The following is a 26,213-nucleotide window of genomic DNA, read 5'->3' on the forward strand; positions in this document are numbered from 1 at the left end:
TGCTGCTGCCTCCACCGCCACACTGTGGCTCCACACTCTGGTTTTGGCCCCGTGACTGCCCAAATGAGTGAAGTGTGCGGTGATTCTAAGATCGACGGCACTCATCTGCATGTCATACTGACTGACAGTATTATTTCTCTTCCCCAGCAGACTCCAAGGGCATTTAAATTAAAGGTACAGTGTTCTGCACTAATATAAAGGCTCTCTGAAGCCTAGAAACACCCTTTTTATAAGTTAAATTCGCAGCGAATATATTCGACTCAAATCAAATTTATTCCGCGAATTCGAGAATCAGCCGAATCGAATTTTTGAATACTTCGCTCATCTCTATATATGACCACAGCTAACACGCACTGCTCATTCCAAACAAAGGAAAGTGAGGGGGAATAGAAGATGTTTGGTGGTTCATGGACAATCTTACAAAGGAGGCTGAAAACGCAATAAGAAATGATTTCATGAAAAATAAATTACAAAGCCATTAAGTAGTAGATGTGTATGGATTATTTTTGGGGGATAAGGATATCATTTAGTGTCACTTTAAGGCTTTTAATTCTCTGTGTTGTTTATTCTGTTTGAAGAGTATCAGATTCAATTCAGCTTTTACATGTCTTTTAACCTCTTCTCGCCAGCCATACACACAAAGGCCCACAGGGGTAAGCCTTTATCCATTTTGCCACAGTGCTCCGTCACTGTGACTATGACAGTACTGGTGACTATGATCGGTCACCAGTACCCTGATCAGGGAATTGAGGCAACAGGCAATCACAAGGATCACATGAGCAGGAAGCCCTTGAAGTACATCTAAAGCCAAAACATTTTTCCTAGGTTCAGATAGAGTAGGGATGGGTAAAACCCGGAAATGCAAAATTACGCATATATACATGATTTTGCGCACCCCTGCCGCCCTATAGCAGTATTTCTGCTATAGAGTGGTGGGAAAGCAGTTAAACAGCTAGTATAAGTAACTGAATCTGTCAATATATTCTTCCCCTACATAGCAGGACCAGTGGAAAAAAGAGGGACAGGATTTTGAGACAGTCAGGCTCTATGCGACTGCACAGTGTTGTTGATCAAACACTGGCAGCTTGCTGATAGGAACGGCGACCTCCTCAGTGCGATAAAGGTCCTTTACTGGGGGTGGATCCTTGACTAAGCTGTACTGCCTAATAATTGCAGTGGAGGTCAGTGGCTGTGCTGTCTCACAGGAGCATTAAGGTAACAAGACTGAATAAATTTAAACTTAAAAAATACTTCAGCAGAGCGTTCATATACAGTATGTGTATTTCAACTGTGTAATTTAGCTTTTTACTTATGTGCATCTTAAACCAATTCTTACATCAGAATTATGAAAGTTGTGGCCCCTCACCATTATCCAGCATTCAGGTTTCGTTATGGACTGCCAGCAAATGTAACATAACTGGCACAAAACAAAGCCACAGTTGTTCGGTAACATTCATTATAACTGGAAGCAGAAAAGCAGGAAACACTGATCAATAAAAAAGGTGATAGTTTAATTATGAAAAAATCTGTAGAAGTATAAAAACTAGAAATAGAATACTGATACACATTCTTGTGATGTTCATCTGAGAACTTCCTCAATATCCAAAGTCTTTGTTTTTTTTTTGTTCTGTTTCTTCTAAATTTGTTCGATTCTCTTCATCTTTCTGACTTCCTCCTTGCACAAAGTGGAAATTTGTACTTGTATTCAGGGAATATGAACAGGCTCCATTCAATTCCAATTTGGGCAAAGCAGTAGAGGCAGCTAAGAACTACGAGAGGGACCCATGGCCAACCTGAAGACAAAAGAGAGAATAAACTACAGTAATACTGATGTTAAACTGTTCTGGAAATTTTATTGATAGGCAACCCCTACCCTCATATTGATTACTGGTTCCAAATTATTAATAACTACTGCAGTAGGAAACAGACACAAAAAGATACACTCAGCATCTTTCCAAATAACTGTTCTGTTTATTGGCTCATTTGAAGGTTTTTATATCCATGATTACGTAGGTATGACATTAATATTACAATTGTACTTTTATGATAACAAGGGGGTGTTACATAGGCAGACTAACTTCTAATTAGGACCTGAAGGAATGCAAACAGAATCAAAACATTAATAGTGCCATGTGCACAAGGAGAGCAGTGTACAATACATAGACAAAGCATACAAAATAGAATACAATTTTATACATGATTTACAAATTTACTTCATATAAACATTGCTGTGTTTAAATACCTGTGCACACAGGCCTATTTCGTAGGCAATGCAAGGATCAATAAACAATACAACAATTCACCAACACAGCGTCCAGCTATTCAGCACTGGGGAATTGTTGTCTGCTCTGTGTATTCCCCTGCCCATGTGCACCTTTCCGTTTGCTAGTTGTATATGGATCTCGGCATCCGCCATGTTTGCAATGCAAGGACCAATGACTAGGATCAAGTATGTATGACGGTTTTTGCTAACCCAGATCATGGTACAGCTAAGGTGTCAAACTTATGCCTCTGCCTTTGGGAGTCATGGTTGTAACTGTCAATTTTGCAATGCCTCATGGGACTTGTAGTTTGGCACCAGCTGGTGGGTCGCCAGTTTGACACCCGTGAGCTAGTAGAAGTTAGCCACCGTCAGATGGAGTTGTTTATAATGTCGAAGTCACTTCACACTCATCTAAGTGGCAGTCTCAGTTGAAATAAGTGTTTGGAACATTCCCCAGGATGTGAAAAGTTCTGTAATTCATTACAATCAATTGGTTTTCAATTTGTTGAATAATTTCTGATGATCTTCTAGACAGAAACAATTGATTACTGTCTGTGATATTTTTATAATTTGCACCAACATGCAATTTTGAGGACAAGCGTTTGGGGTATGTCATCTTCTTCATGGTCCAGGCAGTACTACTTCATAAAGTTTTAGCAGAATGTTAAAATAAATGTTAAAAGGGGGAGAAAAAAAAAACTGAAAAAAAAAACCACACACAAACAAATGTACACAGCATTGGTTATAAAACTAGGATTAGACTAGAGATAAGACAGAGCAAAGGCAGACTGGGGGGGACAACACTCACAGAGGGGGTCGTAAAACTGTTGGATAATGAGTGAGGAATCCCATGGCCAAATTAAGGCCGTTATCTCTGGTATCAAATAGAAATATCATTCTTAGTTCAAAAGTTTTCCTTTCCTGAATAGTTTTGAAATTTCTTTTAAGATCTAATGATCTTCTTCTAAGAATAAATAATTAGTGCACTTCTGCTTCTCTAGACCCTCTCCCTATCTTCTCCCCAAAAGCTTCCAGAGATGCAATAACGTCAATGGGAAGCTTGTCTGTCACACTATACACCGCATTTGAATCACAGAGGAACTGCACCACATTCCTGTGCAATTCAGTGCGGTACGATTTGAGCCCTTTCATTTTGAAAGGGCTCGAATTGCACCGCATTGCACCAAAGATGTGCATGTACTAATTTTGGAGCCACACTGCAATGGAACTGCATGGTTGTTTTGTACTATGTGATCTGCTGTGATCCGGTGCAGACAAAAAGCAGTCTGTGGAATTTCACCCTCTCGGGCAACACTGACTATTTAAATCCTAATGCTGCTACCATTGGTAAATATATAGGAGTAGAAGTATACAGTTGTGCTCAAAAGTTTGCATACCCTGGCAGAAATGGTGAAATTTTGGCATTGATATTGAAAATATGACTGATCATGCCAAAAAAAATGCTCTTTTATTGAAGGATGATGATCATATGAAGCCATTTATTATCACAATATAGTTGTTTGGCTCCTTTTGAAATCACAGTGATAACAGAAATCACTCAAATGGCCATGATCAAAAGTTTTCATCCCCTGGAATGTTTGGCCTTGGTACAGACACACAAGGTGACAGACACGGGTTAAAATGCCAATTAGAGGTTAATGTCCCACATCTGTGGCTTTTTAAATTGCAATTGGTGTCAGTGTATGAATAGTCAATGAGTTTGTTAGCTCTTCTTACGTGGAAGCACTAACTAGGCTAGATAATGAGCCATGGGGATCAGAAAAGAACTGTCAAAAGTCCTGAGTAACAAGGTAATGGAACTTTATAGTTCCATTATAGTTAAGATGGAAAAGGACATAAAAAGATGTCCAAAGCCTTGAATATGCCAATCAGTACTGTTAAATCACCTATTAAGAAGTGGAAAGTTCGGGGATCTCTTGATTTCCCGTACCACATTAGTGTGAACCCAGGAATAAATGCACGCTGTACTTTTATGATTACCATACTGAGTAGTTTATGTTAATATTCTGCCGGAAGTTAACATTTAGCGTAGAATACAGATTCACTTCAAACAGGAACTACACCAAAAGCCGATTCTGTTTTTGGGAGTGTGGGGATCAGTTCATAACCAATGAGGGCTTCTCTGCTATTTGGCAGCCTAGTGTGATATTAATATGAAAAGCTGAGCATTAGACCACTCCAACGTATTTCACACATCCAGACTTAGGGCATAGAGATGGAGGAGAAAGGGGATGACAGGTCGATGGAATACGCAGTCCGCATAGTCAGAGCATGGGGTCAGGAGCTGGCGGGGGAACAAATGGTCTGGAAACACCCTGTGAGCTGTGGTAGAGTGAACCAATGACTCTGGAGTGAACAAGAAGAGAATTCCTGTTCTCTGGTCCAGATTACTACGAGGCGTTGTGCATTGTTAACCCCTTATGAGCCTACTTTTTATCATCTACATGTGAGTGGCTTTAATTATGTTCACAATTAACTACTTTTTACAGTCTACACTCAGAGGCGCTGATTTTCTTTTCTCAAAGAGGTAGAGGAGACCCGGTTGTACAAAATGTAGCACAGCTCAAAAACCAAACTGTCAGTTTGTTATGGTCAGGAAGAGAGAGGCAAGAAATGATGCAGACATTGAGGGAACCCCAACTATGATTACCCCCTGCCCAACTATAACCAATGCAGAAAAATGCTTTAGATGGGCCTGCTGTTGAAATTGAATTTTACAAATTTTCTTTACAGGTGGAGGTTAATGACTGTTCTCAAACGTCGGCTTGGCACAAATTAAATTATTTAAAAAGCTGGTTAAGCTCATTACTTAGTCATCTCTGAGCATATGAAAGTAAAAAGATATTCCAGCATCCCAAGGTGACTTTCATGACGACAGTTTCTGAGTGGTGTAACACTCAATATAAATGACTTTCTTCTACAAGATTAGAATTGATGCCGTAATATATAATTATGAGAGTCTCAGCTCCTGTATAGATCATTTTACCAATGTCACTTGTAATATTCGTATTCTGCTACAAGCAGCAGTCAGACATCAGCCCTCAATGTACAATAGTGACTCTAATGTTGGGTTTTACAATTACAGACCCCCAGTGGATTGCCTTTAATGTCCCCATACTCACCAGACTGAAGAAATCATCATCGCCAGTCCCATTAGCTATCAGTGTGACTTCAAATGATGTCAATAGTCTGGTTCATCTTGTTTCGTTATATGAAAAATCAGATTAGTAATACACAAACTAGCTACAGTTAAAGGCACTTGATGTTGTTTTTGGGCAATTAAAACATGGTCAGTCCTGTTACTGACAATGTTACCTGCATATCATCTGACACATACCTTTGTTTATTGTTCTGAGATCCAGTCCCCCAGCTACTATCATACGGTTCCCATACCCCTATTGGGTATGAATACTCTCAGGTAAGAACCCATGCTCTGGAAATGTTTTGTTCTATTTATTCCTTTCTATGTAGATGCCAATACTCAACTGGCTTCTGACTATTTGCCATGAGCAAAAAAACACAGGGATCTTGCATAATAACTGAATGGGTACCTTCAGGTTACTTCAGGGGTGCCTTGCCAAAATGCCTAAAAATTGCCCAAAAACTTTAGACAAGTCAGCAAGTGGATGAAGCCTGCCTTTTATTTACACAAATCACAAGCTTTCACTGTGCACCATTACAACATTCCAGCCACCAGCGTCCTGACAACCAATGATGTAATCGGCTGATAAGGAAGATGTTGAGCACCTGAACATTATCCTTGTTTGCCCCTCTCTGTCAGCACTGGGATCACATTAGCTGAGTGAGGAAGAGAAAGTGAGGGAGAAGAGAAACATCGGAATACTAGTCAGTACCAGTGTGAAAAGGTGTTTGCTTTGGAAGAATAAATCACCTTGAACGTTACGTGTCCCATGTGTGTGGATGGTGCTGCGTTATATTAAACTATTAGTTTTGTTTTTACATTTTAGAATGGGGTGCCTCGAGCATGTGCATCATTTAAAAGGGTGCCTTGACTGAAAAAAGGTTGGGAAACACTGCTCTATAGCAACCAATCCAATTCCACCCTTCAATGAAAGACAACATATGAAAAATTAGTTGTAGGATCTAGCCAATTGCTGTGAAGCAACAATGAAATTTTAAATTTCAAGCAATTTGATAGATAGAATATACTTTCCATTACTTTTGTATGTACAGATTGCTGTGATAATCTGGGAACTGAGTCCGACCATGAGCTAAACGTCATAGTCTCAGGGTTTAACCTCCCTAACGGTATTCCCGAGTGTAGCTCGGGGTAAAATGTCGGTACCAAAAGTGGTAACCCCGAGTTACACTCGGGCTTACCATGCGGCGCTGCATAGGGAGTCCCTGAAGCACTTACCTTGTCCTTCGCTCCCGCGATGTGTCCCCTGCAGCGTCCCCGGCCATCTCCTCCGGCTAATGCCGGCATCCGGCTCCTGTGATGTCGGGACGTACGGGCGTCGGCGGCGGGAAATTTGAAAATTTAAAAAAGAAATTTTTTTCAAAACGATTTTACATAGTAAAACATTGCTGTTTCAACCCATTTCACATACATTTTGTCCCGAGTGCTCTGTCCTGTCCCGTCTGCATTTTGAATGTTCTTTCTGCCTGTAAACTTAGAAAAGTCCACGGCGTCCAAAAAGTGTCCCTTTAGGTCAAAAGCGGGTTTAGATCAGCTAGAGAACAGCGATAGTAAATCAGAACCACTTGCAGAATTGAGTGATAATGATTCGTGGGGGAAAGTCGTCATCAGACACTGAAAACAATTTTGCGACTTTGCTCAGTGATGTGCGAACTTGGCGCTATATTTCAAATTTCAGTGTTTTTGGTTTGATTATATTATTGAATTAAATGTAATATTATATTATTATTTTTTATGATTATTTATTAAATTATAATTTATGATTTTGTGTTTCAAATTTTATCATACCCGGGATGTTTAATAGACTCTTGTTCGGACAGATTTCAGTGAGCTATTCCTAAATATTACAGCCTACAATAAAAAAACTACATATTGCCATGCAGAATAATGGTACCGCTTTCAGCACCAAAAATCTGAAATAATCAGACCGCTAGGGAGGTTAAACCCTAAAAGACAGGGTTCACTCCTCCAACCTCTATGACTGATTTGGAAGTGGAAACTACAGGATAATTGCTCAATACGCAGTTGAACTATATATATGTTTACTTTTCCAGTACTCAAAAGATAGGAAAGGTGATTATGTTTATTCACTGTCCAGTGATCAGGTTCAAGGAAGACGAAGACATAGGAAGCAACAAACTTGAACCAGCAAGATGAACTGCTGGATTAGGAAGGTGATGAACACTTTGTGTGTCCTTGTGCCCACTGTAGCATTCTCCATCATATATGTTCATAAATATTCATTATATATGCTATATATATTGTTTACAGCTTGTGTGCAGATCCAGGAGCTCAAGAACAGACTCTCACTCACTTGTCACCAACAGAGTCCCTAAGTTGAGATATAAGAAACTGACAGGTATTTTGACTCTCCAGCAGGGGTGGACTGACCATTTGGAAACTCGGGCACTGCCCAAGGGCCCAGGGTCAATAGGGGGCCCCATGAGATGCCCCTGATACCTTTTTCATAGGCTTTTTTGAGTTTGGGCAAGGACACAGGGGCCCCATGATCCCCTATTACCCAGGGGCCCAATGAGTTGTCAGTCCGCCCTTGCTCTCCAGCATCAACCAAAAACCGTAATATCCGTTTGGTGGACTCTTTAAGGCTCCATTTACAGCTTGAGCTTAGGATCCACAGAGAGACTGAAGATTTTTTGGCTTAACTTTAAATTTAGGTATACACCAATCAGCCATGAAATTATGACCATTACCCGATGGTGGTTATAATGTTATGGTCAGTGATCATAATGTTATGGCTCCATGTACAGCCTGGGTCTAGGATTCAAGGCTCCACGGATACATTAAAGAATCTTTAGCTTAACTTTATATTTAGATTTAAGAGGTGAGACAGTAATTAATGCATTTCATTGGTTGTTGTGGGAAACTTGTGACAACAATGCTTAAGTGGTTCTAAAGTCTTAAGGTTTTTCACCTTAATGCATTCTATGCATGCATTAAGGTGAAGAACCTTTTGTGCCGCAGGATACCCTCCCACCCCCAGCCCTGCCTTTTACTTTTACTTACCTGAGCCCAATCCGATCCAGCGATGTGCACGTGAGCAGCGGTTCTCGCTGCTGTCTCCCTCCTACCTTGGCAGATTGATATAAGCAGGGGGCCACTGTCAATCAAATGTTGTGCCGAGCCAGCTGGGGGGGGGGGGGGTGTTTGCGACCTGCCTGCTCTGTGTCAATGGACACAGACAGGGTGGCTCAGGAGCGAGAACGCACAGGTGCCCCCATGGAAAGCAGCTTTCCATGGGGGCACCCGCTTATGAGGAGGAGCCTGGAGTACAAGCGGGGGACCCCAGAAAAGGATGATCCAGGTTGCTCTGTGCAATACCATTGCACAGAGCAGGTAAGTATAGCATATTTGTTAATTTAGTAGAAAAAAAAAGGTTTAATGACGCTTTAATTCAATTAAGAGGGAAAAATTTAGACAACCTATGAGCTTCTGTCTGTTACTGAAATAGGAGTGGTAGGTGCATGGCCGTGGCTTGGGTTGTATGCAATCAAATTGCATTAGTGGCCACAATGTTTGCAAATAAGAGCATTCTAAGCAAGCTTAAGATTCATGTTCAAGAGGCTGCCTGAGCCATGTCTCCAAATAACTGCATTCATTGCAGGAGATCAGTGCCGCTTCAAGCAGTAGTCCTGCAAAGTGCTTAGCAATTGTCTGTTAAGTCCAGCACAGTGCAAAGCATCCGAACAGGAGATGTTCCTTCACAGGTGCTTTTGCATCCAAGCGTTTGTGGATTCTGCAGGACCACTGTTTATATGATATAATGAACCCAATAGCAGGTAGAGAAATTGATCCAGCAGCGCAGAGCATACCCTGCTATAGGTAGTGTTTTCAAAGCCTCTTAAACTTCAGTCAACACAAATCCTTACTGTTGTCAAAGTCAAATTCTCCCCATATCTCAGTCTGAAAGAGCAGAAGACTACATTGTCAATCATTGAGTGAAAACCGTGAGTCACTCTGCACTGCCTTTGTGTGATGAGAATTACTTTTACACAGGGATAAATCTACTTTTGAGACAAGATTAATTCCCCAGATCCGTGCAGTACACCTGAAATGCACTACAGAATATTTACGCATTGATATTACATAACTGCCAGCTTGTGACTTGATGGAGTTATGTTGGAAGATCTTGCATCTATGACAAGATCCTTTCATTGACTGCAGAGGAGCAATCCTGGGGAAAGAGACACTTCAAGTACCAGGAAATTACAACGCCGATAAATGAGATACATTGTGTCAAAGAGAATTTCACTTGATTTAGTTTAATGAGAGTTGAATGAGAAAGGACAGCAGGAACATGACACGTTGCTCTGAAGCACAGATTAAAGTGATAGAGAATCTCTGTAGCAATGGGTCAGACAATCTGACAAAACACTATAAGAGCCACTTACAATATAAAGCCAAAGTTTCAGCTGGCATTCCCGACTGATAGATTCAACCTGGTGTTTAATACTGCAAAATATAAGAGTGATGAAGGCGTATGACCGACAACTGCCCTGAATATATAAACATGTGATAACTATCACTATTAAATAATGACTGTGTGTACCCACATAAACTACGATGCCACTTTAAAAGTAAACAAATCATCAAGTAAAAAACTTTAACAAGCATTTAGGCGGCGCATCCCCTATGATTAAGTCAGAAGTGACGAAACGTGTCAGGGCGTGGCTGTGTGGTGACCGGAAGTGACGCTGACAGGAACCTGGAAGTGACACGGGAGCATCAGAGATCGCAGGACGGTGGTCGTGAGAGCACTGACTCGACTTTCTTCACACTAAAGCTTATTTAAGCTAACATCTTTGGGCTTTTTATTCATTTACATCTTGTAAGTGTATTGTGCAATAAAGAATCATTTAGCTGGTACTTCACCATTTGGGGCTCTCTCATTTTTTCTCTTACATGGTCATTTGATTATGGAGTATTAGGAGGAGGAATTTGAATACTGGTGTTCAAGAGTGCCTGTCCTGGGATTCTTGTTTTTCAAGATATGAGCTTTAAATACTAGTGGTCTGATCCACCTCTTGAAAATCGTCAGATAAAGCCTAGTGTGACAACCATGAGAGTGGGAGGCAACACTTGTTGGTGAGTACACACCTGAGAGGGGGACACGTCACACATATATATGTATTCACTCATTTTGCACAAGTTTTTTCTCATGTGGTGATCATTTTGTGGACTGATTTATTTGGACTTTTTTTGGATTATATACAAATATAAACAATTATTTTAATATATTAATTATTTTCTTTTTGTTGAATATTTTTATTCACTTTTATATATTTTTATAGTTCTTTTGCACATAAGATTGATTCATGCACCACCTAAATACCTGTTAAAGTTTTTTTTCTTGATGATGGTATTTAATACTGTCTGGGGCTCTGGAAATAAAATCGCCCCTACCCCAGCATAGCTGTGACAAGTCAAGCTTGGATATACAGCAAAGCTATAGTTGTCACTGATACCAATTAAGTGAACATGCACAACGCTCTACCCACAACCTATAAATCTTCGTACTATTTCAATGTGATTCTAATGAAAATTTCATATGCAAACAAAATTACAAACAATAATGGTCAATATTGGTGTAAATCTACTAAGCATAGTTACATAGTTAGTCTGGTTTAAAAAGACACAAGTCCATCTAGTTCAACCACGTCCAAATAAACATCTTCAAATGATTTATTATCTCCCTTAGCAGCATCATATAATGATGTTCTGCAAATTATTATTATTATACAGTATTTATAAAGCGCCAATGGTTTGCTTAGCGCTGTACATTACAAAGGGGGACAGAACATGTGACAGAACAATACCAATACAATGCAAAACATGAGGGGATCGAGGGCCCTGCTCTTTCGAGCTTACAATCTAGGAGGGAGGGGATGGTGGCACAGGAGGAGATAGCTGTGGGGGATGGAGTGGTAGGAAGAGTGGAAGAGGTCGGCAGGTTAGCAGGGGGTGGGGTAGGCTTCCCTGAAGAGATGGGTTTTCAGGGTGCACCTAAAGGAGAGGAGAGTAGGTGATAATCTGATAGGATGGGGCAGGGAGTTCCAGAGGATGGGTGACACCCTGGAGAAGTCCTGGAGGCGGGCATGGGAGGAGGAGACCAGGGAACTAGAGAGAAGGAGGTCTTGTGGAGCAGAGTGTGCGTGCTGGGCGGTACTTGGATATTAGGTCAGTGATGTAGTTCGGGGCAGTATGGTGGACAGCTTAGTAAGTCAGTGTTAGGATTTTGAATTTGATCCGTTGCGCAATCAGAAGCCAGTGGAGGGATTGGCAGAGGGGGGTGGCGGAGATGGAGCGGTTGGAAAGGTGAATGAGTCTGGCAGCCGTATTCAGGATCGACTGAAGCGGGGATAACCAGCGGCGAGGCAGGCCAGTGAGGAGGGAGTTGCAGTAGTCGAGTCGTGATATGATGGGGGAGTGGATGAGCTGTTTAGTGGTTTCTGGGGTTAAAAATGTGCGTATTTTGGCGATGTTGCGGAGGTGGAGTCTGCACGAAATCAACAACTGCACCCATATGATCAGAGCAATTCCCCACATTGAACTGATCCCTAAATCAACAGAAGGTCAGTAGCACTTCAGAAAGTAAAATCTCTAATATTGCTCCTCTTCTTTACTCAAACAAAATTCCAGATTCCTCAATTGGCAGGCACAAAATGACATGGACCTCTCATATTCCTTCATAAAAACACAAACTCCCAGAGCGTGCTGTTGTAAAAATGCTTTAGTAACCACTTGAGTCCTATGAGGCATTTTAAAAAGGCACCTGGACTCAGCAGCTTCTGTAGGTACTGGCGGGTTCTAGCATTAAAACTTCTGTCAATGACTGCTGGACTCCAGCAGTAAGTATAGCAATAAGAGACGATTGCTGTATACAGATTGCTTCACAGGAGCATGCTGTAGAAAAGTATGTAATCACAATGCTTCCACAACAGGCTCAATCTGCATGGGAGTGTAGGAACAGCAAAGCCATGAATATATCCAAAACAATCATAGAGGCACTCAAGGGTCTTGCAATGTAGATAAATTTAAGCAACAACGTTTTATTGTCAATGTTTTGATGGAGCTCAGTCCATCTTTCTCAAGACACTAAAATATGGAAGTGAAGAGACTGATAAACCCAAAGTCCCAACCACCACCAACATCCCCTCATGATGACATCACACAGCATAAAGAAAAAAAAACACATTTAGGGTAAAGGTCAAAGAAAGAACACAAAAGGAACAAATCAAAATGTTTCCAATTTTTCTACATTTTCTATTTCTGTACAGTCATACTTAGCTAGTAGTATGTATATTTTGCTTTTTTGATGTACTGAAAGGAGGCGCATTCTGGATATTTAGAGTATAATATCCACTAGCCTGTCAACACAATAAATTAGGGCAAGTATGATCTCCAGTTCCTGGAGGACAGAAGGTGTCACTGAGATCCAGGATTCTGGGACTTAAACTTGGATCAAAAAGCTATGGTAGGTCACAATGGTAGGCTGCAGGAGAAGATGTTCAGCGGATAATAAGGCCTTAAAAAAGTTTTCTAGCCTTTTATCCACAGTTTTTAAACAGGGGGATGTCCTCAAACAAACACATTGAGTCTCATTAAGACTCTTCTAGATCATATACCATTGAATCATTCATCGCTTGTGCTACCCACAACATAGTAGACTTATTGCAGTGCACTTGAGGACTGCAATATGTAGGCAGGACTACTTAGGCTTTACATGTTGATTTGAACGAGCATGTGGGGAATATTAGACAGGGTTTCAAAGGACGCAGCGTGTCCAAGAATTACGCATTGTCCCACAATAAAGACCCAACTGGGAGCTTATATTTGGTGGTTGACAAATAAATCCCACACTTGTGAGGAGATTCTGTTAAGAAAGAAATATTTCAAATGGAAACTAGATGCATTTACAATCTACAGGTTTTCTCCCCATATGGATTTAACATGAAATGGGATGTTAGGACTTTTATCAATAATAGTTAATCCCATTTTCCTCGTTCGGGTTCTTTTTAAACAAATACCAGTCTATTTAGCCTTTTTTAGATATATTTATCCTTTAAAAAAATATTTGAGTTGGGAGCTCTGATAAAAATGGTTTGAGATACATTTGCAAATATCATATTTTTTTCAGTTTGTGAATATACCTTAAGGGCGTTTAATCCCATCCAGTCTATGTTTCTTTTAGGTGAATGCTAATTACTTGGTTTGTTTAAAACTTCTTTGCAGTAATTTTTGAGAACATTTATTGAGATATTCATTGTGCAATTCTGAAACTTTTAAAAGGAGAAACACCCAGGAATACTGGAGATTTGCAGATTTTACGTAATTGCTGCCTCTAGGAGGCATCTAATTTCTCATTTGGGGTGTTTTATGTATATTTTTATTTTTTCTACAGGATGGTGTTTATTTCTACGGCTAATGTTTATATTGGTCTGTTCCTTTATTGCCAGGTCCAGGGTTCCTCCTTGCCCTATAGATATCCAATATAAGATGTGCGCCCTTCATGCCCCTAATGACATCATATCTGACGAAACACATACAACATTGGATTTCACACAGGTGTGAAGTGTGGCTTCTTTTTTTTTCCTTTTATGTATGTGGCCCCTGGAGGTGAAATGTCCTGTCTGTCTTGCAGTGACCACAATTTTATTTAAACACATTTAAAGAATTTGTGGTCAAAACTAAATTTTTTCATCACTGACCACAAATAAGAACATTTGATACTATCAAAAGCTTTAGTTACATCTAAAAGGTTATATTATTCTAGCTCCTGTGTTTCCAAGGAGTTTTGGATAGTTACAAAAGTGTGCTGAATATTAAGAGCCATAGATTTATTAGGTATAAAGCCTATTTGGTTGGGATTTATAATTTTATGTAATGCTACAACCAAGCAACTTGCTAACATTTTAGCTATTCATTTAAAATGTACTATAAGCAAGGACATCACGTGTTATGAATCTGGATGCATCACATCCTTACCCGATTTCTAATAAAGTCACAAGTGTTGCCTCATACACATAGGCAGGTAATGAATTGAACTCAAAAGATGTGTTAATAGTATCTAATAGTGATGACAATAGAGTATTCTTTTTAAATCTTATATACCTCAACCCAAAGACCATCTCCCCAGGGCCTTATTATTAGGAAGCGTAGCAAAGATTCTTTCCAGCTGTTCCAAGGTAAAAAGGAGAATCTGTGGTTGATATTTCGCACCCCCAGAACTGGTAATGTTATCTATGCTAATTAACTACCTTTATGTCCATCATAATATGCCCTTTTGGAGGCATATAAGTTACTGATCGGAAAAACTGTATGTATTGTGGGAACTCGCTTCAAAGTGGTAGAGCTTTGTTAACGCACACAGCTACTCGCTTTCTTTTTCAGGGCCTTTTTAGCCCACTTTTATTTAAATGACAGTTCAATAACATAAGAGGTTCCCACGCAGGGGTATCCACCATCACACAAAACAACGATTCAGCCTCCTGGCTTATACTCAGCTTGATGTCTGTCTCTTGCAGACTTCTTCAAGATTGAATGGCTCTAGCACACCGCTGGCCTCTGGCAGCCCCTTGCTGCTTTTGGCTTCCACCTCTCCTAGGTGGAGGCCACCTGACTCCTGTCTTCCAGATGGAGCCCTCCTGACTCCTATCTGCCGGGGTGGAGCCCTGCTGACTCTTAGCTGCCGGGGTGGAGCCCAGAACCCTGGTCCTGACTCTCTCTAAAGGCCTGCACACACCTGTGCAATCAGTCTCCTGGCCTATCCCAAAACCTGGTCCCAGGATTGGAGATTTCATCCCTCCCAGATCTCTTTGAAATCTCCAGGCTCCAGATCCCAAAACAGACCTTACAAACAAAGGAGGAAAATGAAAAGCCACTTTCCTCCATATCAAACCTTTACCCTGGAGCCCCTCAACCTGCCTTGTTGAGAATCCAGGGTGACAGATCGCCACACTGTCACATATCCCCCCCCTTTGTTTTGATCCCGTAGGGGGCAGAACACACAACTTATACCTTCTGGCACCTCTGTGCCAGCTCTCACTTACAGGGGTCCAATCTGGTCTGACCATACCTTTCCTAAAAGGGAACTCTACCCAATGACTCCTTTGGTGTCTCTCCCCAAGCCCCATTGTCACTCTGCTATGGGCTCTACTCAGACTTTCCCTATTCTTTTTCCGGGTGCATTTCCATAAACACTTTCTCTCTTGAAATCCTAACTGGGTCCCCCTGGCCTTTCTATCGACCTTTCTGCCCCTTTGCTTCAGGTGCTCAGGTTTCCTAATACCTCTCTCAGTATTACTGTCCCAAGGCTGTAGGGAAACTATTTCTACTGTATTTGTACCAGGACCACCCCCCTGATTTCTTGTACCTTTAGCTATCAAACCTGCATGACTCATTACCACAGCATTCAGTTTACCATGAACGGTTATATTCCAGTCAATATTACACCTTTCAATATCTTTTCCAGCATTTGTTAGGACAGTGTCTGCAGAGGGCACACACACCATAGGGCAGCCATCACCCACGTGAACCTCACAAAATGCCACTTCACCTGGTGTCATGCACTCTGCAGGTGGCTGTCCCACCATTTTAACTTTTTCTACACCACTTGGATCTGTATCCAAATCCTGAACAGATGAGCTCTCTTCTGACCTATTTTGCCAGTTTTCACATACCATTTGTCCCTGTATTTCAGGTGTCTTATCAGACCTGCTACATAAATCTCTTTTTGGCCCAATGACCCTGATTTCTTGATGCACATCCATTTGAGCCCTGGTCAGGATCTCTGCTGTTCTCTGGTCCATGCTCAGCCCTTCCATCTCATGTGGTTTGTCCAATGGTGCAGTCAACACGCCCTTCACTGACAGCTGACCAGCACCATCCTGGACCATAGCAGCAGAAATGCTTCCCACCTGGCTGTTAGGAGGTGAAAGCTTTGACTCATTTTTCATTTCTCCAAAACATTTCTCATCTATCACATTTACAGGTAATCCAGCGGCATACCCTGATACAACTTTTAACACCATCAACAAATTCAGAAATAAACCACTTTCTTGTTTCCGTTTGATATGTACAGCCAGCCATTCGGTGCTCCACCTAGTGGTACTCCGCAGTACCAGACCATCTGACTGTGGAGGAGACACCCCAGTATACATTGGTTGTACATTCCAAAGTTCAAGCATCTCCTTTAATACTTTGGTTACAACCCAACCACTTGACTCTAGACCTAAGACCTTCCTGACCATATTTAGGGCACTGGGAACGCTGAGAGACTCACCTGCTGAGACTTGAGAAGCTGAAATTTTTAAAGGGACCTCCTCCAAGCTGGAGATAACCACAGCCTTGTGCTCCACCAGAGAGCTGCCATGTGCTGGGCTCACTCTCAACATCTCAGACTCAGCATCCACAAGCTGCCCCTGATCATTCCCAGTGACAACGTCATTTTGACACTCCATGCCAACATCACTTTTGTGGGTCACAGACAAAGTCTCTGCTGTATGCACGCCCTTATCTATAGGCTGTTCCATAGATCCTCCTGCTGGCACAGCAGAAACAGTGTCCACCTTATTTTGCATAAAAGCCTCATCTAACAACGAGATTAGCCTTTTACCCCAACTATCCCAATCCATTGTACATGTGCTCAATTCACCAGTGCTCCTCAGCACCGATCCATCCGCCCAAGAAGACACACAAGAATAGACGGGCTTAGTTGCAGATCCATTGCACAAATCACTCTGGATCACGTCTGACTTGGGTAACACCTGTTTTCCCACTGCAGGTTGCAATATCTCACATCCACCATTTTGCTCTGGTGATACTTCCTGAATTACACACACATTTGCATTTTTCCCAGGCTGCATTAACCCGCTGTTCACCTGAACACTTTCAGTATTGTTAGACTGCACCAACACACTACTATGACAAGGTGCAGTTCCACTCTGCTCCACCAGAGTGACATCGCAGTTGTCCAGTGCAACCTCCGGCTCCAATACATGGAAACCCTTGGAGATGTCTAAGGATACCTGTGCTGTCTTACCACCAGTTGCTAGGGGAAACGACCCATCTTTAATTACAGCTTTTGCACTGCAACAGCTCAGGGTTTTCCCAACAGCAGTACATTTCCCATCATCAACATTTGTACCTCTTGTGGGCTGTACTAGCCTACTACCAACCTGTGACTGGCACACATTAGTGACATCACTTGCTTTTTGAGAACCATGCACAGGTTTTACTTTAACTCCTAACTCCCCACTGTACAAGGCACTGCACAGGGAAAAGTCACTTTCAAAAGCATGTTCAGTGGCCCAACTAACTGGGGTCACTCCTACATCAGAATGGACAGTCTCATAACCAGTCCTCAACATGACAGTCCCAGCCATGGTTTTATCACACACAGTCTTACCCACCACAGTAGTAGGTGTCGCCATCTTCATTTGAGTGCGTCGTCTCATAAACACATCCTCAACTGCACTTTCCTTGGCAACGTTTCCTTTGCCCCAAGGTGAAGTAACAGACGCCCTCATAGGCTCCATGGACTCTCTGACACCCCCTGCAGGCCCAACAGAAACTTCCTCCCTGTTGCCAGAGGTGGTTGTTGACATTTTAAAACCAGAATCTGGGCTTGCAGTTGTCGACATTTGCTCAATATCAGCGGTATTCCAGAGTGTGGGACAGGAAAAGATCCCATGCCCCCACTGACCACATTCCACGCAGGGTATATTTCTGCACTTCTCTTTATTGGGATACTGAGCCACATCTCCAATGCAGCTCCTCCTTCCAGGCAATATTTTTTCTCCGGTCGCCATGGGAGATTGCACTCTCCAAGCAGAACTTTGCTGGCTAACATGCTGTATTGGCTCCTCTTGATGCCACTTGCCACGATCCTTATACGACATAGCCCCCTGTACACAGACAGCCCGACTGGCCTCCTCTGTGTTGCTATGGGCCTTCACCCTTGGTCCTGGCCTCTGGTCAGCTCCTCTCCTTGCACATAGCATGGGCTTCTCTCTGCTGGACCAACTCTCAAGCCGTGACACATTCACATTTTTCACAACAGCTACTGGTTTAACTGCAGCAGCGTTGCCAGGGGCAACAACACCCCTCTCCCAGGTACGGACATCCTGCAGATCTCTCCTTTCACTGAAGGTTGGCTTGCTTTCCTCTGTAGGTTGGTTCAATGCTGCGAGGTGGCGCTTGCACCAGTCCACAGCAGACTCACCCACATCTAAATTTCCCGGCTTGGCTGGGTCATGTGGTACATAACTCCCTAGCCACAGGGCTCTCTCTCTTATTTCAGCAAACATTGCCTCCTTTTTCTGCTTTGACCTCCCCATCTTTGCAGTCATGCACACAGCAGTGTGTTACACAGTTCAGCAACACCATGGAACACTGTCTCTTTAAGGCAAAGTCCTTTTCTTTAGCAGGTTCTCCTCACCTGCACACACAGATAGTGCAGACTTATGCACCAAACCGTTCATATAACTGATGAACTTACTTCAATCGCTGAGATCTCCAATTCTGCCCACTGCATCCTCCACCATATGTGGGAACTCGCTTCAAAGTGGTAGAGCTTTGTTAACGCACACAGCTACTCGCTTTCTTTTTCAGGGCCTTTTTAGCCCACTTTTATTTAAATGACAGTTCAATAACATAAGAGGTTCCCACGCAGGGGTATCCACCATCACACAAAACAACGATTCAGCCTCCTGGCTTATACTCAGCTTGATGTCTGTCTCTTGCAGACTTCTTCAAGATTGAATGGCTCTAGCACACCGCTGGCCTCTGGCAGCCCCTTGCTGCTTTTGGCTTCCACCTCTCCTAGGTGGAGGCCACCTGACTCCTGTCTTCCAGATGGAGCCCTCCTGACTCCTATCTGCCGGGGTGGAGCCCTGCTGACTCTTAGCTGCCGGGGTGGAGCCCAGAACCCTGGTCCTGACTCTCTCTAAAGGCCTGCACACACCTGTGCAATCAGTCTCCTGGCCTATCCCAAAACCTGGTCCCAGGATTGGAGATTTCATCCCTCCCAGATCTCTTTGAAATCTCCAGGCTCCAGATCCCAAAACAGACCTTACAAACAAAGGAGGAAAATGAAAAGCCACTTTCCTCCATATCAAACCTTTACCCTGGAGCCCCTCAACCTGCCTTGTTGAGAATCCAGGGTGACAGATCGCCACACTGTCACAGTATCTACTGTAAGGATATTACTATGCCCATTTCATTTGCTATTGTCCCTATATATGCTGATAGCTGCCGAGCATGTTGCTAGTAGATTTTGCATCTAGTTGCTAATAGATGCTCAGCTTTATCTTCTGCTTCAAACTAATGCTGCTAAAAAAAACAAAAAAAAAAAAAACCTGTGATCCTACTTCTTCAGCACAATTTATTTCCCTAAATTCTGTGCCACTTCCCAATGTCTTTCCACAGTTCAGATCTGTAAAGTGGAATTAAACTCTATCAATCAACAATTAATCCTTATTTGCTATTATTAGTAAATAGATAGAAAGGTATATCATACAGTCAGAATTATGTTGATGTCTCAATATTTATGGACCTAACATTTTTGGTACTATACACCACCACAATGGATTTGAAATGAAACGAACAAGATGTGCTTTAACTGCAGACTGTCAGCTTTACTTTGAGGGTATTTACATCCAAATCAGGTGAACGGTGTAGGAATTACAACAGCTTGCATATGTGCCCCCCACTTGTTAAGGGACCAAAAGTAATGGGACAGAATAATAATCATAAATCAAAATTTCACTTTTTAATACTTGGTTGCAAATCCTTTGCAGTCAATTACAGCCTGAAGTCTGGAACGCATAGACATCACCAGACGCTGGGTTTCATCCCTGGTGATGCTCTGCCAGGCCTCTACTGCAACTGTCTTCAGTTCCTGCTTGTTCTTGGGGCATTTTCCCTTCAGTTTTGTCTTCAGCAAGTGAAATGCATGCTCAATCGGATTCAGGTCAGGTGATTGACTTGGCCATTGCATAACATTCCACTTCTTTCCCTTAAAAAACGCTTTGGTTGCTTTTGCAGTATGCTTTGGGTCATTGTCCATCTGCACCGTGAAGCGGCATCCAATGAGTTCTGAAGCATTTGGCTGAATATGAGCAGATAATATTGCCCGAAACACTTCAGAATTCATCCTGCTGCTTTTGTCAGCAGTCACATCATCAATAAATACAAGAGAACCAGTTCCATTGGCAGCCATACATGCCCACGCCATGACACTACCACCACCATGCTTCACTGATGAGGTGGTATGCTTAGGATCATGAGCAGTTCCTTTCCTTCTCCATACTCTTCTCTTCCCATCACTCTGGTACAAGTTGATCTTGGTCTCATCTGTCCATAGGATGTTGTTCCAGAACTGTGAAGGCTTTTTTAGATGTCGTTTGGCAAACTCTAATCTGGCCTTCCTGTTTTTGAGGCTCACCAATGGTTTACATCTTGTGGTGAACCCTCTGGATTCACTCTGGTGAAGTCTTCTCTTGATTGTTGACTTTGACACACATACACCTACCTCCTGGAGAGTGTTCTTGATCTGGCCAACTGTTATGAAGGGTGTTTTCTTCACCAGGGTAAGAATTCTTCGGTCATCCACCACAGTTGTTTTCCGTGGTCTTCCGGGTCTTTTGGTGTTGCTGAGCTCACCGGTGCGTTCTTTCTCTTTAAGAATGATCCAAACAGTTGTTTTGGCCACGCCTAATGTTTTTGCTATCTCTCTGATGGGTTTGTTTTGTTTTTTCAGCCTAATGATGGCTTGCTTCACTTATAGTGACAGCTCTTTGGATCTCATCTTGAGAGTTGACAGCAAAAGATTCCAAATGCAAATAGCACACTTGAAATGAACTGTGGACCTTTTATCTGCTCATTGTAATTGGGATAATGAGGAAATAACACACACCTGGCCATGAAACAGCTGAGAAGCCAATTGTCCCATTACTTTTGGTCCCTTAACAAGCGGGAGGCACATATGCAAACTGTTGTAATTCCTACACCGTGCACCTGATTTGGATGTAAATATCCTAAAATTAAAGCTGACAGTCTGCAGTTAAAGCACATCTTGTTCGTTTTATTTCAAATCCATTGTGGTGGTGTATAGAGCCAAAAATGATAGAATTGTGTCGATGTCCCAATATTTATGGACCGGATTGTATGTATTTATTTTAAATCTTTTTTTTTACATTACTTTTTACATTTCTTCAGTTGCTTCCTGGATGCTGGCCTAGGCCAAAATGATATAATGTGTCCCAGGATTCCTCATAGACATTTTTTTCATCTGGAGGAGGGGCTTTCTGAGCTAAGAATATCCTACTACTTCCATGACTAAGGTCAGATGAATTCTAGGAAGTAAATGCTACATTAATCATCTGCCCTTACTCAAGATGGTTCTGGCCAGAAATACTAAGGAGGGTGTTTTTCAAAGTGCTTTCTCAACAAAATAAAGCATGGATGAGTGGGTGGGTTTGCTTTGGATATTAACGATGAATGAAATTTCTTTACGGTTTGTGGTGCTCAGATACAGTTTTGTTCCATTTTAGGGCTCAGTAGAATAGGATTGGTATGGATATTTTGTTGGATTAATCTTCATTGCATCTGACACACTAAGGAAGACAATCTGTGGCGAGCACAGGAAGACCATACATTTCAAAAGCAGAGGTAGAGTTCCAGTTGAATAAAAAAAGAATAAAAGTCAGCAGCTACAAAAACTGTAGCTGCTGACTTTTAATATAGACACTTACCTGTCCTTCGGTCCAGCGGTGTCCTCACCACAGCTGGTTTCACCAGCCGTCTTCTCTCCCTGGCGCCGGCATCTTCAGTGTGGGCTGTGACAGCTTGCAGCTTCACAGCTGGGTGCCCACTGCGCATGCTCGAGTAGCGCTGCGCTTTGTGAATGGGCCCCGTAGTCTTCTGAGACCTGTCACATGTCCCAGAAGAGTACAGGGAGGGAGGACAACTTCCGCTTCCGATTGCCTTTGGCGATCCCACCAGAAGTGGGAGCGGGTACCTGTCAGATTCGGGTACCCGCTCTCCAAAGGTGCCAATCATTATCGGAGAGCGGGGGACAAAGTCTTATTTTATTTGTTTGGTGCTTTGTAATGATATATAATCTAAAATATTCCCAAAATGAACATTGGCTCTGGCCCAAAAATGTCTTCTAGCTTGTAGAAATCAAAACCTAAGCACTGCAGTTTACAGGCACTGGAAAATGTACTGTACGGTGCCATTCAAGATGTCTACAAAACTGCATAACGTGCTTTTCAAATGTCAATACTACATTTCAAACCTGTCATATTCCTCTCTCATCATTCATAATAGCATTAATGAAGACAATTAAGCACTGCATGTCTTAATTAAAAATATGCCTAGGCACATGCAACTCATTAGCCTTTAATTGAAATAAAGCTGTTTGCCAACCTCTCCATCTGCAAGCCAGACAAGCAACAGACTAACTAAATTTTTGATAAGAAGGCTTCATCAGAATGAAGCAATAATGAACTTCTTTCAAACGTTAAAAATATTTCTGTACTCATCTCTGAGGAGCGATTATGCTAATTAGGTCAGCAATCCACCTGTTGGAAGGTTGGAGTTCCGCACACACAGGTCATTCATTGGCGGGATACGTTAGACTTGGTTTTCTTATTATTTAAATTACACCTGTTACTTATTTAAAGCAGAATTCCGCCCAAAAGTGGAAATTCTGCTTGTTTGCCTCCCCCCTCCACTGCCATATTTGGCACCATTTGGGGGGGAGTGGATACCTGGTCTTGACAGGTACCCGCTTCCACATCCGGCTCAGTTCACCGCAGCGAAGTGCATTGGAAGTTTGACCCCCTCCCTCCACCCGCAGTCTCCTGGGAAACTTCACAGGTTCCAAAAAACTGCCGGACTAATCAGGATGTGTAGCTCAACTCGAGCATGCGCAGTGGGCACCCGGCTGTGAAGCCGCAAGCTGTCACAGCCGGGTGCCCACAGCTGAGATGCCGGCACCGGGGAGAGAAGGAGAGAAGGAACAGCACATCACTGGACCCTGGGACAGGTGTGTGTTTTTAAAAGTCAGCAGATACAGTTTTTGTAGCTGCTGGCTTTTAATAAACACAAAAACGACTGGAACTTCACTTTAACTCTTCTAAATTGGCTCCAGCAATACAGTGTTCTCAGTAAACCACATGTTTCAAGACACTCTAACACTCTGACATTAAAATTCTAAAACTTCCCTGCTGACCAGCCACCTATGACTTCCTTTCCGATTGACTATTAAGGCTGCTCATCCTAGCAAGATCTGAACTGGGGTTGTGGTAGGAGGTATTTTGATGGTGTTGTAAACTATTCTTAAAGAAGACCCTTAACTGATATCTAAAGCATTTTTTAATTCAATATTCTTATTAAGTAAGAGAAAAAATACTAGAACAAGGCACTAATACAGGGCTTCACAAATCCCATGTGCCAGGTCGCCATGGCGACTAGAAATTGCATCCTACCGTCTGGGTTCATACACTGCCTCCCATTGACTTGAATGCAAAATCTCATCCCATTGACTGGAATACAAAATTGTGTCCCATTGACTTCAATGCAATAACGCCTCCCATTGACTTCATTGCAAAACCGTGTCCCATTGACTCCAATGCATAAACACCTCCCATTGACTTCAATGCAGAACCGTGTCCCACTGACTTCAATGAAAAATCACCTCCCTTTGACTTCAATGCAAAAACGCCTCCAACTGACTTCAATGCAAAAACGCCTCCAACTGACTTCAATGCAAAAACGCCTCCAACTGACTTCAATGCAAAAACGCCTCCAACTGACTTCAATGCAAAAACGCCTCCAACTGACTTCAATGCAAAAACGCCTCCAACTGACTTCAATGCAAAAACGCCTCCAACTGACTTCAATGCAAAAACGCCTCCAACTGACTTCAATGCAAAAACGCCTCCAACTGACTTCAATGCAAAAACGCCTCCAACTGATTTCAATGCAAATACGCCTCCCATTGACTTCAATACAAAAACAACCTTCCACTGACTTCATTGCATAAACTCCAGGCAATAGCATTCCTATGTGAACACTTATCTCCGAATGCCAATCTACTCTATCACTTGCCAGTCTGGAACGCACCGCTACAAACTTGCACAGGACTCTTTTTTCGTAATGGCACTCAATGCACAATGTGTGTGGATCACATCCCTGTTGACCACCACAACAGGAACACAGAATATCTAGCCTGTCATGTGAATCTGTGAGCTTGAGCATCCAAAATTGCATGTGTGTAAAGCAGGGCAGCTCCATTCACATCGGGGCGTTTTGGGATCACGGTTCAGGTGCCATTATTTTCAACGACACATAAAATGTGGTACGGGTTTTCCGTGATTATCACAAAGCAAATACCATCGCGTGAAGCTTGTCGCCATCAGTTATCATGCCCTGGGTGCTGACAACCTACACTACGCTAAAAAAAAAATGGTTCCGAACTTTTTTAGCTGGTTCCTAGATTCAAAGCAAATTTGTCAAGCCCTGCACTAACTCTCAGAACAAGAAGAAATCTCAGCCACCACACACCATGTAAGCCTGGCATGTAGTAGGTGACAGCAGCCTCAGCCTAACTCCATCCAGGCAGGGCGGGGGCACCAGCACCGTGGGTGTAGACAGAATGGAGTTAGGCAGGCCATACAGGGAGCCAATTTCTTTCCTGGAACCACAGGTTGCAGGAAAGAAATTTGCTCAATTCCCCATCAACACAGTGTTGACAGGGGAATCCCTCCCACCAAGCCATTGTATTCCCATGGCAGGGGGACGGGGGAAACCGTCGCCGCTGGGAGAAGACAATGATTATTGATAGAGGCTATACCAGCCACTAGCGATAATGGTAAGTAAAATCCAGCAGGCTTGTTGTACCCAAGTTACCTTGGTATATTCAGCCTACTCTTTCATGGTTGGAACCTTGGTCGGTTCTTGCTGTACCAGCCGTCCCGCTGGGAGAAGACAATGATCATTGATAGAGGCTATACCAGCCACTAGCGATAATGGTATGTAAAATCCAGCAGGCTTGTTGTACCCAAGTTACCTGGTTACATTCAGCCTACTCATACATGGTTGGAATCTCGGTCGGTTCTTGCTGTATCAGCCGACATTCAAGCCATCTAGGGCTGGCATTAGGCTTTGGCTATCACCTACTACACACATGGTGTGTGGTGGCCTAGATTTCCCTCATTGTTCTGCAGATTTCAGGGCGGACTCCAAGCCTGACCTGCACTCTTAGTGGAATATACCGAACAGTGGGCATAGATGCCTGAATGGAAATCTTAAAGAAAATGATCATTTAACTAATAATGTGCAAATAGTGAAGAACAAAAGAAGTACAATAAGCACAGACTCCAATAGCAGACATTAATTAAGTAGTAGTTATACCACAAAGTTAGCAAAATAAATTATTATTATTATTCTACAGTATTTATAAAGCGCTAATAGTTCGCTCAGCGCTGTACATTACAGAGGGGAACAGAACATGCGACAGAACAATACCAATACAATGCAAAACATGAGGGGATCGAGGGCCCTGCTCTTTCGAGCTTACAGTCTAGGAGGGAGGGGATGGTGGCACAGGAGGAGATAGCTGTGTGGGATGGAGTGGTAGGAAGAGTGGAGAAGGTCGGCAAGTTAGCAGGGGGCGGGGTAGGCTTCCCTGAAGAGATGGGTTTTCAGGGTGCGCCTAAAGGAGAGGAGAGTAGGTGATAATCT

At 42.6% G+C, this 26,213-nt stretch overlaps 1 protein-coding gene across 2 annotated transcripts in view; it reads right to left on the reverse strand.

The window, feature by feature from the left end:
• Nucleotides 1-1,490: 1,490 nt before the first annotated feature.
• Nucleotides 1,491-26,213, reverse strand: part of HHAT (hedgehog acyltransferase) — a 385,158-nt gene continuing 360,435 nt past the window's right edge. For both annotated transcript variants that reach the window (XM_089677807.1, XM_089677808.1), the window contains one exon: nt 1,491-1,793. In XM_089677807.1, coding sequence (XP_089533933.1) covers nt 1,657-1,793 — 137 coding nt within the window. In that variant the 3' untranslated portion in view covers nt 1,491-1,656. The remainder of the gene's footprint in view (nt 1,794-26,213) is intronic.

This window comes from Staurois parvus, unplaced genomic scaffold, assembly GCF_062004578.1.
Source record: "Staurois parvus isolate SC_StPar_1 unplaced genomic scaffold, SC_StPar_1.0 ptg000192l, whole genome shotgun sequence".
Classification (NCBI taxonomy): Eukaryota; Metazoa; Chordata; class Amphibia; order Anura; family Ranidae; genus Staurois; species Staurois parvus.